Here is a 17,598-nt window from a genome sequence, read left to right as displayed (position 1 = left end):
CTGACTCTGCTCTCGTGTGGAAAGCTAACAAGCAAATCATTAACCTCAAACAGGACATTCGACGCCTCTGAGGAACTGTGGGAAAGAGATGCTCTACTTTCAGATGTTTTAGGAGCCTTAGAGCAGTCTGAACAGATAGCGTCACTCATCACAACTGTACTGTTTTATGGGACCCTTCCTCCTGGCCGCAACGCGTTTTATATTCTACTCCTAACTAACACTTGAAGTGAGGCAGTCGTCTGTGGTTGTAAAAAGACCAGAAAATTGATATTGGATCACCACCTTAGCCTTTTCAACTGTTATGCACCTCTGATACATAGTGCTACAGACTACCCAGCTGACCCTCATTGGAGCACCTTGGCCATCTCTCGGCCACCCCCACGGGAAGCTTCACTGTATCTGAATGCTGACATGCTGACTACCTCACTCCCACAAACCATGGCACAGGTCCAGGATTTTGTATGGGATAGGACGCAACTAACAGTGCCCCAAAACAAGTCTCCTGGTGTTTTGCTTTTTCTGTGGTTGGGATGGGAAATACTTTTAATCTGAAATCTGACTGATATTTTGGCAGAAAAAATATATTGACTGGAAAGATTTTACTGGCATCTGTTAATGTACTGCAAAGGACTGGTGACCTGTCCAGGGTGTACCCCTGCCTTTCACCCAAAGAGAGCTGGGATAGGCTCCAGCAGATCCCCGTGATCCTAATTAAGAATAAGTGAGTATAGTTAATGGATGGATGGATGGATGATATCAATGTACTGGCAGTTGCAGTTTGTACATGTATAGGCCACATTGCAAAATCGTCAATCGTAAGACTTGTGGAGAGATAAAATATACAAAAACCTATTAGCGTTATTAACTGAAGCAGTGTATAATCAGCCACACAGTCATGCCTCTAGCCACCAATCTCTACTGTAACAGAGAGGGAGAAACACACACACTACACATACTCCCACCACCCAACCTGAACAGTACTCCCCGCCCCAAAGGTTTCCACCTTGTCGGGATGGCGAGCATAAAAACCCACGCATGATGATGGTGGGGGAGATCCACGACTGCTCCTCCAGACCATACCCCTCCCAGTCTTCCAAGTACTGGAAGCCACAGCCTCACTGCTGGACATTCAGTATGTTCCAGACAGTGAAGGCAGGATGATTGTCAGTAATCTGGGAAGCAGAGGGGAAGTTCAGCAGGAGGGCTCAAAGGGTTAGAGGAGACAGGTTTGAGCAAAAGACACATGGAACATAGGGTGAACAGGTAAGGAAGGAGGCAGCTTTAGCCTCATAGCATTGGTGTGGATGATCTGGTCAATCTCAAAGAGACCGATGTATGTAGGCACCAGCTTACAGCACTCCACCTGCAGGGGTAAGTCTCTAGAGTCCAGTCATACCTTCTGGCTCAGCTTGTAGTCTGGGTGGGCATACTTGATCCTAGTAAGGTGAGTAGACCAGGAGGCATGGTGACCGAAGTGAGGGAACAGAGACACACAACATACTCCCACCACCCAACCCTAACAATGTAATTCTTGGGAGACTGTCATTTGTAGTAGTCTGATGGAAGCAAAATGAGGCTAGAGGTTTTCATTTAAATGCAGTTGTCAAAAGAAGTCACATGTGAAGTAGAAATATATTGTCTGAATATATTGATTCTGAATTGATCATTTTGCTATGTTCAACAAATCACACCTATGTTATCAGTAAAACCTTATAGATTAATTACTAGAGCTTTGTTTTATCAAAATTAACACCGTATCTTTAATTGTTTATTATGCAGGGCAAAGGATTTACTTTGTCCATGAAGAAAGTCAGAAACGGCTGATCGTTTTTCTCCTCCGGGACTTTTCATTGGCTACCATGGAAATGATTTATAGATCTTTATGCAACATGTGCAATGATGGATTACTCACCGTCCTTTCAACACGCAACAGAAAGTGTAGCTTTTATTGTATTGACCAGCTGTGCACTTGTTATATTGACATACATATTCTTATCTAGCATGATTATTCTCTAGCCTATTCAGATTGATGTTAAATTTTAGTTATGCTGAAACCATTTTAGTCTTGTGTCTCCTCTCTTCTTGATTATTGTAATAGTTTATTATCCTGCCCCAATCAAAAAGATCTAAATCGGTTACAAATTATTCAGAATTCTGCTGCTAGATTATTAACTAGACCTGTGAGGTATGACCATATTCCTCCCGTATTGGGTTGATTACAATTAAGATTTTACTATTTATTCTGAAAGCTCTTCAGAACTTAGCAAAATCTACATCAACATCAGTAAAAAGTCAATATATCAACTAACTACAGGGCCACACACAGCTTTTCAAGGTATTTCTCACATGTGTAGTTCCAAGCATTTTAAGAACTTGACACAGTTTAATGGATGTAGGCTGTCATAGTGTCTTCTGTCTCTTCATGTAATTCCAGACTGACTCTAGATAGTGATAGTGAGATCAAGGCATTCTGAGGGCCACACTATCTGTCCATTTGTCTCTGAACATAGAATCTGTCTGACATCTGTCTAAAAGCTTTGCACAGTAAGCTTTTAGACAGTAGTAGTAGAAAATCAGTAGTTTGCGAATTCTCTTCGGGTCCCTTCAGCTTCTGTGACCTCTTCTTCCTTGTTTTAATTTCCATGTACTCAAATCCTGTCTCATTAGGGCTGTTTCCAGCAATAGCACACAGCTGTTTTCAGCAAGAATTCTGGGTGCTACTGCACCAAAAGAAGAGGTTACAAGTGTTTAGCAGATTAAGAACCAGATATTTTTATCTAACAAGTCAACAGGAATGTGACTCCAAATGATTTCATAAATAGGACCACGTACTTTGCGAATGTTGTATAATCACAAATCTTAAAATGTGCTTTAATTGTCACAGTAGGTAGTCAAGGCATGTTAGAAAAATCCACCACACCCAGCCTTTCTGCTTGGTTAACCTTCATCTCATCTCTGTTGGCGGCAGGTGACGCACTGCATTCTTACCATCAATAATTCCGCTACATGCATAATTGAATGGTTAAAATGCACCCCACTTAGCTTGCAGAGACTGTGGTTCATATCTGCCATGATAGTTTGAAAGGAACAAAACTATCAATTGCACTAACCTGAATTTTTGCATCTTCTTGTCAGAACAGTGGTAGTGATGCATATGTCAGCAGCTGGCTTAGAATGTCCTTGGCATTTTTTTGGAGGTAATTCTCCTGCTGAACATTTCAAACGCAGCCATTGGCTTATGGACCAGTACTACTAGTTTGATTTTATTCCAGTCAGCCTTTTCTGGTCTTTTATGAGCTGTGCAGTATGTTATAGTCAAACCTTTTAATTTTGGGTTGTTAGGATAACACATTAACTAAGCATTGTAGCTTTGAACATGTTGAAAAAATCAACAGCCTTAAGACATACTATGTAAATGCTTTTGTGATCATCTAACAGCATTGTAACTTCATTTATAATGTGAGAATATAAAGTTGAAGGTACTATAACTAAGCATCATGTGAATACCAGGTCTCGCTTGCCGCTAGCGCTGTGTTATAGCTACAGTGCAGCCAACAATTACTTATCATTAACTGAAAGCACCGCTTTTCTCTATTCAGTCAAGTGGTGGAAGGCTTACCAACATCTTTAGGGACAAAAAAAGGTGAAACCCTTCACCCTTTTGAAAACTGCACAGGTTAGCTGCAGGTTAGCTTATGAGGCCCCACAGATGTGTAAGAAATGTGGTCCTTGTTTTTCTGTCCTTTGTTCCCAGAAACAGGTGTCCTTTTCACCCGTGGTCTCGCAACATAGAGAAAAAGTTTGATCTGTGCAATTTTTTTTGTAGGAACTGGTGAGTTTATGTCATATCCTGTGTACAGAGTGTGACGCTTACAGCTTGATGTTGACCAGTTGAATGTTTATGAGATAGTAAACACATATTTTATCCATCAGTTAGTAAAGGTGTGCACTGCACACAGTAAAATCATATCTAAGGCAGCGTATCACTGGCTGTGTTGAACAAGACAGAAAGGGCAGTGGGTTTGGGGTGGACACTGGGCTGTAACATCTGGATCTTCCATTCTGCAGTAGAGAGCACCCTGACAGCTGTTCAGTTCTGCGCTGGGCGTGACATTGATGGTGTTAACTAGTAAAACACACACACACAAAGAGACAATCCTCCTGCCTCCTGCCTCCTTCTGTGGTCTAATCTGCACAGCTGTGAAAGACCACATATACAGTATGTGTATGTATGTGTGTATGCATACATGTCTGTGTGTATAAATGCAGACACAAAAGAATTAAGAGTGTGAGCTCTCACTCTTGTCTGACATGTTGTCACTTGGCAGTCTAGCGAGCCTGTGAGCTGAGGTGAGAGACAAACACATATGTAATAAAGATAATGAAATGTGAACAGTGAGACACAAAGAGGCATGTTAAGTGCTGCAGGGAGTTGAAAAGCCAGGCTTAGCGTGGACGGGCAGTGAGAAGTGGAAGTCCAGGCAGGAGATAGTTAGTCAGTACATTCAAGGCAAAGAGGAGATGGATAACAGAGAAGGCAGTAATAGTACAATGTTTATGAGTCATCCTCTTTACACGCTTCTCCTGTCCTACTTTAAACAGTGTTAGTGGCACTCTGCTCAAGTGCCCATGGGGCACCTGCCATGCCAGTGCCATCTTATCCTCCCAGTAGGCCTCATCTCAGCCTTGCTGCCATGCTGTTGCTAGTGCCACACATCTATAAGCCCTCTGGGAAAGTTTCCTATCATGCTGCTGGCACTCCCAAGACCTTGATGAGTTCTGACATCAGCATCAGACTTTCAGTGGTGCAGGAGCAGGGCAAGCTTTTAGTTGGATGTCATGTAACAGAGTTCATTTGAGTGGAGTATGGTGTGATGTTTGAGTATTGGAACATCGATTATCACAGCAACACTGTCAAATCTAATGACGACAGCTCCACCACAGGTAGCTACCAGTATTCGGTCTTCGGTATAGATTTCTGAAATTGTGTGCTTTCACAATCTTGAGAAAATGAATCCTAATACTTTGCAGTGTTTAATCCAGTGCCACTATGAGACTTTTTTTTTTTTACTTTGTAGTGTCTCAACAGCTACTGCAGTCACCTGATTTGGTGCAGATGATAAATTTAAACAATTTAATCGATACCCTCATTTTGTCACCATAACCACAAGGAGATTGTGTTACTAGATTTGTTTAATATATTAACAACATTGATTGCTATTGAATATGCTTCATTCAATGCAGTCATGATAACACAGTAAACTAAGATGCTGATATTAGCATGTCACTCACTGCATCCAAGCATGCGACAATGTTGGTGAGACAAGTTTGGACAGCTATAAATTGTTCTCTCACTTCAACTTTTAACTTTGTATTTTCAGGTAGAAATTGTGACCCACACGGGGCCCCACCGGCGCTTGTGGATGGGCCCCCAGTTTCAGTTTAAGACCATTCATCCATCAGGCCAGACCACCGTGATCTCCTCTTCATCCTCTGTGCTTCAGTCCCAGGGCCCCAGTGATGTCCAGCAGCCCCTACTGGACTTTGACACAGATGACCTGAACCTACACAGCCTCAGGTAGTTTGAAAGTGTTAATTAATTTATTACATATAGAATGTGAGGGGACACATCAGGGCAGTGGTTAGCACTATCACCCCTCGACGGGATTCAAACCCAGGTCCTTTCTGTGCCTCTGCCATTGCTGGTCCCAAGTCCAGATGAAAAAGGAGGAAGGTTGGGCGGTAGGCTAGCAACCTCTGATGTGAAAACCCCCACTGCTAGGGATATGATGAGCATCCCTTCAGCTGCTGGCAGTGTAAGCAATTGAGTTGGACTATTTGCAGTTGGGTGTCAGTGGTGTGGCAGGGCTCCGATCTGTACAGTACCATATTCAATATTCTAACAATCATAGATGTCACTTAAATCCTTTTAGTGTAGACAGGATTATACTAAACAAACCAGACCTCCACTTGTGGGTTCCTACACTAGGCTCAGATCTAGTCAAACCTCTCTGAGGCCCTAAGATGCCCCTGCATGTATATTTTTTGTATTCAGAATAAGGTACATAATCTGTTTGTGTGCAGGATTCAGCCGGTACGTTCAGAGCCAGTCAGCATGCCAGGCTCTTCGCGGCTGGTGGCAGAACGTCGAGGACAGTCCAACATCATGGATGCAGGACCAGGTAGGAAGTTTCATTCTTTTATTCTACTCCTTTTGAATACCTCCTCTTTTGCTCAGTGATATAAACCGGGTATTTTCATTTCATGATTCTTGGCCCTATTTTATTTATGATATAGTTCTAGTCCGTCGGCTTTACTCTACTGCATAATCCAAAATTGTCTTTTACTTTATTGTTTTTTGTCACTTGCACTGTGCTGTGTATCCTATCTGTCACATCAGTTGAGTCTGGCAGAATCTGTTTTGGACGTGTCTGCAGTCCGTGTTTGAGTCATGTTTACACACATCAGCATTCATTCCAATACTATGAACTCTCACAAAACCTCAGATAAATTAGATAGATGTTCTAATACCAGAAAAAAAACAACACTAAAGTCCTTGCTTTTCTTTATCTGATATTTTTCACTGATTTGAACTGATATTTACATCTTTCCAAAACATCCTCATATACTAATTTTGTTTCTTGCTAAATATATTAATTAGTGCATTTAGAAAGTAGCTACATAAAACTTCTATTTGTGTAATATACTGTGCATATTATTAAGTAATGCAAGTTCTCTTTTACTACATAGCAAGATTTCCTTTGCTGTTGTCTAACACCAGCACATACGGATGGATTGTAAGTAGTCAGTTGTTTGCATCATCCATTCAGCACCTTTGTGACCCACAATGCAGTTTTATAGGTGTTGTTTTCCCCTTTGTTATGTGCACTGTTCTTATCGTGCAATAAAATACAGTGTGGTTGTTTTAATGGGCCTAAACAGCCTATCACACACTGGACAGGATTAATTTGCTTTGTCTCCTTTTTTCTGGTTACAAACACATTTTAGTGTATTTTTCCCTAAAAATAAGCAATTTACTCCCAAAGTACAGTATAATATCTCTACATTGGTCTTGTGAATGTGTGCATGCACGGTGTTTCTGGTATTTACTGCCAGTGTGGGTAGAGTAATTATCACTTACTGCGTGACACTATATCCTCTTGCCTTTTGTTTGATAAAAGAGATTAAGGAGTGACTGTGGCGTCTCTGTTAAGTTATCTGATGTGTTTTATGACAGACTTCACTCATCTGATCTGCCCTCACCCAACAGAGTGCCACTCCTAGCTTTTTCACTCATGTGTCAAGAGTATTTGCAACTCGTGTCACAAATAGGTATGTCACAAATAGTTTTACATATCTGAGGTGCTTTGCAGCACATACAAGTCTAAAAAGATACATGTGGAATACTTTGACCTTTACCACATTTTTTTAATTAAACACATTTTTGTCATTCTTGCACAAATAACATATGAGCATCTACATAAATCCACATAAATATAACATATTTACTGAAGGCCTGCAAATATGATACACATATGTAGCACAACAAAGAGAAAATCCCAACAGCATTAAACACACACACACACACACACACACAAATTAAAAGCAAATCATAAATCTGAGAAAGCAGAAAGGTTTTCAGATTTCTTTTGAATGTAGAAACAATAGTCCATACCACTACTGAGTGTGGGATGTTTTCACATTTGTTTTTATTGTAATGAGCAAATAAATAGTTAAAGTTATTAAAGTGTATTATCTAAGTATAGTTTTATGATGCATTAATAATCCCAAATAAAAAACAGGCTGCACTTTTGCCTCTTTTGGATTCTACTGCCTTGTTGTCTTTATATGATTAATTAATGATTACATTTTAAATATAATCAGAAAATTCAATTCAGCTTTAAATGTTAAGGCAAGTAAGTGGGAGAATGAACGCAAATGGAAGACACATACAGCAAGTCAACCAAGCAACATTTTAAAAATATATATTTTTTTTACAGTAACAATTGTAAACATAACAACTCTGGAAACTCTCCAGCATCCATATGTCACCCCAGCAAGAAAAAAAAAAGCTGTGGTAAACACTGCCTTCATTACTTTTTTCTAAACTGTGTAAATTTGTGAGCAGGGAGAGACAGAAGGAAAGAGGAAGGCCAAGGGGTGGAGGTGATGCTTATCAGTGTGTGTGTGCGTGGGGAGGGTACAGTGTTGTGTCCTGCAACTGCCATGGAGGCGCCTCTTATCACATACACACATCACTTTTGTCTCACTTGCTGCAGAACCAGCCTGTGTGCAGCAGAACATACTAATATAGGTTTTAAAGGCTAATAGGAGATGTTTCTGGATCGAAGTTGCAGACTATTAATACGTCTTGCAATCTGATTTGTCTCACAATAAGATGTATTTGCTAATGTTTACAGCTGTGTGGAAAATGGTACAGGAAAATCTGACACAAAGTTGTTTCAATGAGGCTAACACATTTCTCTGTGATGTAACCCTTCAGATTTAACTGATAATGTATTTTGACAGCAGCAACATTTTTGAATTGGAAGCAATCAGACAGCTTTTGGGCCAATATTTAGTATCTTTAAACTGAAACATATTCATGTCAGTAATGTGGTAATTTAGTGATTCTCCTCAAGTATTGTATGTAGATTGTTTGACATGTTTAGTTTCAGGCAACATTATGTCATCAGAGTTTTGATATAATTCACAACAGTTATAGCTAATCATTGCATTAAATATCAATGAGTATATTATATATTCTTATATGTAGAGGATATTATACATACATAGTACATGTATTGACATCAGAATACTACAAAACTTTCAGTTTTACACACAAACCAGTGTAACCTTAACTCATTTTACAATATGCAATCAAGTTGTATCTACATGTAAATACATATTGAATGTGAAAACTGACCAAATATGACTTTTAGTTATCACCAATATTTTTGGCTCATGTTGTACATCAGTTTGAGCATACATTTTTCTCTTCATTTGCAAAAGTGTGAAATTAATGTTTTTATACTTTCAATAGTATCTTCTGTTTGATATGTATCCAAAAAACACACACATAATAAATAAAATGAATGTTTATTTCACATATAATAAATCATGTGTCTGGAGGTAAAATGGATCACATAAGATTATGCTTCCCATATGCAGTTGCAGTGAAATTTAAATCACTAAAATATCAAATGAAAATAATGTTCTCATCCAAAACTATTACATGTTTATGGATTGTATGTAAAGTGGTGTTTATCATGTGACCAACACATGAAAATATTTGAGGAATTCAAAGAATGCACTGAACATTACCACCATAGAGATGCATGTATGTGTACTTTATGTAGAGGGCTCATTTGGTAAAATAAAAGCCCCTGGCATACTTATGTTTTCCAGCCATTTCCCTTAGAATAAAAGTGTCCTCAGGCCCAGCGATGCCATAAAGCCATAGTTCTCCCTACAGTGACTCACTTACAGTCAGTCAGTCTCCCCAGTGTCTGCTCCCATCTTATCTCAGCCCATACACTCTGCTTATCTCTGCCTTCCCTGAGGTGATGGGATGCCGTCTGCATGGGACACGCACACACGCAGACACACACATGTTCTACAGTGCTTCCAGTCGTGCTGTCTTGACTCAGCATAACTGTCCCTGATGAAGGGACAGAGGAGCCCAACTCCAATGTTACTATATCACTGTCCACCAGCTGAAATATGCAGGATCAATGTGTTGCTGTTATCAATATCCCCTAGCTCTGCAACCCAAGCCTTGCTGTGGGGTGTGTGTTTCTGTATATATAGATGTGGCTTCAATCCTAGCTAGACTACACAGTGGCATTCTGTGGCCCTGGAGGTCATATCAAGAGAGAAGGAAAAGGAGATAGACCTGAAAGAGATAACACTGCAAGACCTCAAAGAACGAGTATTTAATCTTACTTGTGTGTGTGTGTCTGTGTGTGTGCACGCGCACGCACTGATAAATCTGCCAGTCCCCTTCCACACTACTTGGGTTGTGTTTTGACTCTGCAAAGAAAGCCACCCTGCTCCAAAAACAGGAAATAACAATGTCTGTAGTGTCAGCCATTTTGTTGTTTTTGTTGTTGTCATCTTCAGCATGTGTGTATGTACGTCCCCGTCTTTGTCGCCTCATCTCTGCCTCACTGTTTGTCTCCATGTATGTGTGTGTGTGATTTATCTGTGGCGGTGAATCAGTGATAGTGTCCTAGCTGGCGGCAGAGCAGAGCACGCAGAACAAGAGGGAGCTGGCTTATCACAACTCACTGAAGACACTTTAGAGAGCTACTGGACTTTGACATCCATGTGACTCTGTGTGTGTGTGTGTGTGTGTATGGAAGGGCCAATTTAATTAAGCATCTAAAATTCCCATGAAAACAAGTTTAGGAATCATTTTTCATGAAGCTTTATTTTCAAAAGCTTAAATAAAAGAGCCAGTACTTGCATCAGTTAAATCCTGATGTGTGTTTTTCCGTCTTTGACCTATGCACAGACATGTTCATGTATACTCTTTGTATGCCTTTATGATTTCAGGTTAGTGTTTGGCAGTCTATTAGCAGTATCCTGTAAAGCAGGGAGTTAATCAGTGTGGGAGCAGCTCACTTCATCACACATTAGTTACCTCCAACTGTCTGCATGTGCCTAGGTCAGTTTCAGTTTAAATCAAATGTCCTATATCTAATGTTTTACTGTAGAGTATTGAAATATGAATAAAGTAGCTGTCTTTTAGACATTTTTTAGATTCAATGTTTTAGCTATTAATTGATCATCAAAAAATAATGTCATAATATAATAAAATGTTTTATAAAAGTTAAATATGTTAAATAAACATTAAATAAATGTCAAAATATTAAATAAAGTCTAAATAATGAATAAAGTGACAAAATGATATGTTGAGATGTCCTTAATAGTGTACTCTTGACTGTTTGTGTCACCTGATGCAAGAAATGGGATGATTTGACAAGAATGAACTGAAACATGATTTGGATAGATAATCTGATTGCTGTATGTATTAGGTCTCTGCAAAATTAACTTTGATATAAGTAAATGGGATTGGAAACCAATGGCTTCCTTCAAGCGAAAAAAACCTTCAAAAATCTAAAACATGCACCGGTTGAATAGTCAGAAGAATTGTAAAGTGCACATTTAGCAGGGAATGAACTTAAGCTTGCACAGATACTAATGTTTTCATCATTCTTTTATGTGAATGTGTGTATGCATGGAAGCACCTGTTAGCAACACCAACACAGTGCCCCCCTTGTTCGAGTGACCCACCAGGCCTTTACCATCATCAGCACCACCATGAGGTGAAAAGGGACTTTCCCGTGTTATATAGACTGAAAGGGTTATGAATAGCTGAATAAAAAGACACTCTCATCACATGCGGATCACGCACAAACACACACACACACACACACACACACACACACACACACACACACACACACACACACACACTCAGACACATACTTAGTATGTTGTCTTTCCCTCCCTCTTTCCCTCCCTCTCTTCCATGTCATACCTGAGCAGCCATATAAAAGACTATGCACCTGTGCTGTGGTATTCTTTCTTTTTCTTTTTTCTAATACACACATGCTGTAGTAACCTATACCCCACAATTACCTCCTAGCCTCATAAAAAGCCCTTGTGTTTTTGTGCTATAGTGGTCACACTGACAACAGTGACTGCATAGGCCAGAAAGATGCCCTGCCACCCGATCTCTTTTTTAAAGACAAATACCCTCATTTCCTGTGACTCCCCCTCTCTCCACCCTTCCATTTCTCTTCTACTGATTTTATTTTCCTCAATAGGCACCTTTGTCGCCTAGCTATTACTCTGCCCCTCCACCCATCCTGTCCATCGCTTCAGGGTGTGTTTAGTGACCCGTTGATTGGTGACAGGACATGACAGCAGATCTGTCTAGTTGTTGTCACTCCTTTTTGTTTTTGTCATCGCCACCAATCATGCAAACGGAACCTGCTGACTGGAGAAAAAAAGAGAAGGAGAAAAGTGATCTGCTGGCAAATCTGAAAGAAAAAAAACAGCAAATTTAGTGTTAAATTTAAGTATGATTCAGGTGCTGGTCCTGGAATTCCTGGAATATTAAATGGCAGTTTGGGACTTGGATTCCAGACAGATCAGTTTTTTTGTGAAAGTCAGAGAAGAGCAGGCATCAAAAATTAGGAGAGTCTTTTGTAGCTCTCCCAGCTCTCTGGGGTCAATGTATTGTAAAGCATTACTTTTTAAACATATAAAAAAATAGTCCCCTACACTGCACACATCCAAAAGATCTTCTGATCAACTTTTTAGCAGCCATTTTGCATATTTGTATTGAAGTCATAAAATAAAGGGGCTAAAACATTAACACTGGGATAAGTTATTAATATTTGAGTATGTCATAATTGGCTAATTGTTTCAGAACCTTTTCACACTGATATGACAAAATGATGGCATGAGTAGAGCAGTAGTTCAGAAATCTCTAGGGACTTATAAGGAGGCATAAATACAAACCTGGTTAGGTACAAACTGTTCCCATTGCAGTACTGCGTTAATAAGGAATTTCATCACTGCACAGGCATGATATCAGACTGAAATTTGCAAGTAGCAAAGTTTGTTGCTTCCAAAGAATGTCAGAAAATAATGAGACAGCCCACGAATGATCAGTATCGTGACATTGTTACATTCTGTCAGTCTAAATAATTATTTTCTCCAGTGGTGGAATCCATGGTTTAAAACAGGGGAGACGTCTTGCTCATCAAACTTAGTCAAGCATTTCCTTTTTTACTTTACTTTTCATGTCTTTTTTTCTCCATTGTGTAGCTTTAAGACTTGAGGAAGTGTATGTGTGCTTGTGTATGTGTCTGAGGTGTGGCTGAGACAGATCAGGGTGTAACATGGATTGATATGGGTGAGTTCTGAATAGGTTTTTGTGCCACTCTTATCTCCCTCGCTCTCTGTTTTTATGTCTGTTTTTGTGTTGAGACATTTATAATGTGATGGACAGAATCTCCTCCAGCATTAGTGTTATACAGTGCATATGTGCCTGTGCATCCATGTGACTGTGTGTGTGTGTGTGTGTGTGTGTGTGTGTGTGTGTGTGCAGTGCCAGAGGGCAGTGAAGTCTGAGCAGCTGCTCTTTATAGTGACTGAACGGACACCAATGTGTCGGGCATCTGCCACGCGTTTACTCTACTGCCTACTCTCTTGAGTGTGTATGTGTGTGTGAAAGTGAAAGAAGCTTTGTTGGTGTGTGCAATCATGCCACTTCATTTCCCAGTGATTTCATAATTGTGTGTAGAAGTTATAATATCTTAAATCAATGTAGAGCTTTGCATTTTTGATTGTGACTGAGAGGAACACATTATGGTTATGAAATTGGGTTTTTTTCGGCATGTGTATCTACCTGCTGCAGCGATAGAGGACCATGTCATGCTCATAAACATCATAAAACATGATGTTTTATGATCTCACACATATACAGGGACATACACATGCTTGCATGTTACAGAGCAATAGTGTGTCTCAGTGTGAGGGGTGAGCGGAGGTTACTGTTGGTACCACCCTTTCATTCCCATGACCTCAATCCGTGGCAGGCGTCCTGCCAGGTCGGCCATTCCTGTCTGCCACAACTTCCAAGATGTGAAGGGGAATTAATATAACAGCTGTACACTGACCTCACACAGACTTTGATTCACATAGACACTAAGCAGTCTCACCTTCATGAACAGTATTTAAGGTTCAAACACACTGATAACCAGATGTTTTCATTGTTCATAATAATTTTTTAACTTATTTACCAACCAGAAACAAACATTTGAATCACTTAGTTTCACATGAATTTAAGTGATCATGAGAAAAAGTGTTTGTGTGTCTATGTGTGTCTTTTCTCCTGCGCATGGTCTACCCTCTCATTTTTACTGTTTTTCTTTATCTGTCCCTCCACACAGTCGCCAACAAACACAATCAGCAGTGACACATCTTCCTCTTTTAATCCTACTGTATATGACTTCCTTCTTTCTATCTTTTCTCCTTCTCTTTTCTTTATTCCAACACTCTTAAGCCTTTTCCTCTCTCGCTGACACTAAGCTTCTCTGACAGTGTCTCCATTCTTCTGTGCACTAAACCGCCTCTGATAGGTGTTAAAGCACTTATACACACACAGCATCACTCTAGATCCCGTAAGGTATCGATCTGCCATCCCGCTCACTCTAATGGGATTTTTTACACCTAAGCATCAGAAATGCCTAATGCATCACATCACATCTGATGTGGACACACACACTTACATGAACACACATGTTCATAGGCAGAGATAATTACTGTAAGTGGCGGAGCCTCACTGGCAAGTGAACAGATGACGGAGGAGGTGAATGCACTCAACAGAATATGCATCTGAATCATGTCACCACTGTTCAGACTATCACATCACACACACACACATTCAAATTGTCTGACATACTCTAAATTGTTCCTCTAAACTTAAGTGTTCTGTGTATTTGAGAAATAAAACAAAAAAGAAGTCATTATTGGACATCTGTTTATACATTAAAAACTGGTTTTAGCTTTTTTTGTAAACAAAAATCACATCTAAATACATAATAGCCTCTTCAGCTGGAAAACAAAGATTCATTGTTGTCTTTTGAAAAAGCTCTTATTTTTTGGTTGAAGGTGCTTACTTTCTTTCTTTTCCGTCATTGCCTCTTTGCTTCCTTTTGCTTTTCTCGTTGCCACCTCAGGGCTCACCAGGTGGAGGCCTACTGCAGGCTCATTTCCTTAGCAGGTGTGTGTGTGTGCGTCTTTCTCACCACCTGTGCGTGCATGCATGCATGTCTGTGTGTGTTTGTCTTTGCGCGTGCACACGTGTGCATGCATGTGCGTATGAGAGCACATTTACATTGATACTATCTGTTCACCTGCTCCTGCTTTCCCACAGAAGCAGCCATTGTGCATTGATGCTAGTCAGCTAAAGACCAAGCCTCTCCAGATGACAACAGGTGTTGTGTGTGTGTGTGTGTGTGTGTGTGTGTGTGTGGAGAAGGATAATATCAAGGAGGATATTGTTTTTGCTGGGGTGGGGGAAGAGAGATGGAGAGGGGAAGAGGTTACAGCCTTTCTCTCCTCACCTGGAAATTATGTCCTGCCACCATTTTACTGGAGTGTGTTTCCAATCACTGCAGGAATGTGAGAAATGTCCACTTGTGAATTCCTCTCCAACTTCCTGTCTAACTATCACTATCTGTGTGTGTGTGTGTGTGTGTGTGTGAAATGTCTGTGTTTGATTTGTGGATGTGTATCGTCAGTGTCGGTGTCAGGTTTCCTTAACTCTAATCACTGTAGAGGGTTAGTTTTACTTTATCCTTATGACAGGGCCAGTTCCTGCTAATGAAATTCATTTCTGCCCCATCCCTCACCCCCACGCCCCCAGTACAGGAGAGGTGAATGGGATTGTATTTGTGCTGCTCACATCACAGAAAGATTGCATTTAAAAGGTCAACAGGAAGATATTTGAGAATGTGTTCTCAGAACAGACTTTTTACTGTTCCCTGAGAAATAGTCCCCTTATATTTATCATCAGACACAAAAATGATTTCTTATTGATCTCAATGACAAATATATAAGCATGTAAAATTAATTAATTAAAGTGCCATGCTGCCAGTTTTATATTACAGTCAATCTATTTGTAATGGGGAGTTCTATACCGCATGTGAAAACAGGTGGAACCTAGTAGGAGACCCCTCAGTGGACCCAGGCTATATATCTCATCCGGCCTGGGAGCACTTTCAAATCCCGCCAGAGCACAAAAACATTCCTAAGGAGAGGGACATCTGGACTATCTTGCTTAACCTGTTGCTACCAAGACAGATAGTGAAATGTAAGACATATAAAATGTAATGTAATTATGCAAATGCATCAGTATTCTTAATATTCTTAATAATTTATAGTAGAAACTTATAGAAGTTGGCACAGTAGCTCAGTAGTTAGCACTGTGGCCTCACAGCAAGAAGGTTCCGGGTTCATAACCCGGCAGGGGCCTTTCTGTGTGGAGTTTGCATGTTCTCCCTGTGCTTTACTCTAATTACTCCAGTTTCCTCCCACAGTCCAAAAACTTGTATGTCAGGTTGATTGGTGACTCTAAATTGCCCATAGGAGTGAGTGTGAGTGTGTGAGGTTGTTTGTCTTTGTGTGTCTATATGTGGCCCTGTGATGGACTGGTGACCTGTCCAGGGTGTACCCCTGCTCCATAGAAGTAGAAATATAGTCGATAGTAGTAGTTTATAGTAGTGACAAACTGTAGTTTTAAAAACATGTATATCAGTGAATAAGGCTGCAGTCAGTGCATTGTGGGAGACATAGGGAAATGTAGTGCTTTTATGTTTTTCACAGTTTGATGAAAACTGGTGGATGTGTAGTCAGTATGAAATTGCTGGTGTACCATGTCTGTTTTTTGTCTATTTAAAATATAGAAAGGGTAAAAAAAATGTCTAGAAAATTATTACAGTTAATATGTAATTAGAATTTTTATGTACTGTCTTGAAGTCCTATGTAAGTCTGAGTCAGTGTTTACATATATCATTTTACATTTTAAAGAAAGAATATGTTTTTTCTTTTTTCCTTTTTTCCTTTTTTTAAAAGGAACTCCAGTTTTTAATGGTCAGCTGCTTAATTTGCCAGTAATTCAAATTCTTCCAAGTAACAACATTAATAAAAACTTTCAAAGTTTCTATTAGAATATGGTATTTTGGTTCTGTTTTTGTCTATTTTTCTGAATGCATCTTGTTCTTGATGTCCAGAGACAAAATGCAAACAGTGGAAGGATGCCATGTATGGTCAGCACATCAGCAAGGCCTCTGTCATCTGCGCACAATGGAATTATATGGAAAAGGGAACGAACAGCTGAGACAGGAAACACACTCTCACATACAAAAATACATATATAAACACAGACTTGGTTTCACTGATATGTAGCAGTACTGGCAGTACTAGCTCACGTTTGCATGTTGTGACTGCAGAGCTGTGCATCTTTTTCTGAAGATCAAGGCAGAGGCAAAGTGACAGTGTTCTTCGACAGATCTGCTCCCTTTGTCCTTTTCTTGCTGTTTCTCTAGTTTGCTGACCATGTTTAGACAGTGGGAACATGTCTGAAGATTTTGCAGTGTTGCCAAACTAAGCAGGTAGTTCAGTACATTTGATAGATTGTCTTCCGTTTTGTAAGTGCTGCAACTTTTCTGTGCTTTATCTCTATACTGCCATATTCTCTCTTTCTAATTTTGAAAGCTTTCTCACGTCATCAGCCATTCTCTTCTCCTGTTTCACTTATTCCCTGAAAACTTCTCTCATCTCAATCCCTGTACATCTTGTCATTGTTATTGACTGCACAGGAAGCTGTTGTTGCCACGGTGGTGGAAGTTAACATCCATCTATCTGATGACAGGAAGAAAAACTCCAGATGTGAACAACTCTCTACATCTCTCGCTCTCTGTCTCTTTTTCTGAGTTTGTTTTCATTAACTTTCTTTCCCCCAGTCAGAGATCAGTGTCTCAGGAACACAGCCTGCAAAGTCTAGACATGAAGCTT

The 17,598-nt window shown here is 39.9% G+C and overlaps 1 protein-coding gene across 3 annotated transcripts in view; it reads left to right on the top strand.

Annotated features, from left to right (window-relative positions):
* Nucleotides 1-17,598, top strand: part of bcas3 (BCAS3 microtubule associated cell migration factor) — a 316,301-nt gene that overhangs the window by 126,383 nt on the left and 172,320 nt on the right. For all 3 annotated transcript variants that reach the window (XM_026328270.1, XM_026328260.1, XM_026328252.1), the window contains 2 exons: nt 5,382-5,578; nt 6,085-6,182. In XM_026328270.1, the coding sequence (XP_026184055.1) occupies nt 5,382-5,578; nt 6,085-6,182 (295 nt within the window). The remainder of the gene's footprint in view (nt 1-5,381; nt 5,579-6,084; nt 6,183-17,598) is intronic.

The sequence above is a fragment of the Mastacembelus armatus genome, chromosome 13, assembly GCF_900324485.2.
Source record: "Mastacembelus armatus chromosome 13, fMasArm1.2, whole genome shotgun sequence".
In the NCBI taxonomy this organism is placed as follows: domain Eukaryota; kingdom Metazoa; phylum Chordata; class Actinopteri; order Synbranchiformes; family Mastacembelidae; genus Mastacembelus; species Mastacembelus armatus.
This window is presented reverse-complemented; position numbering and strand designations above follow the sequence as displayed.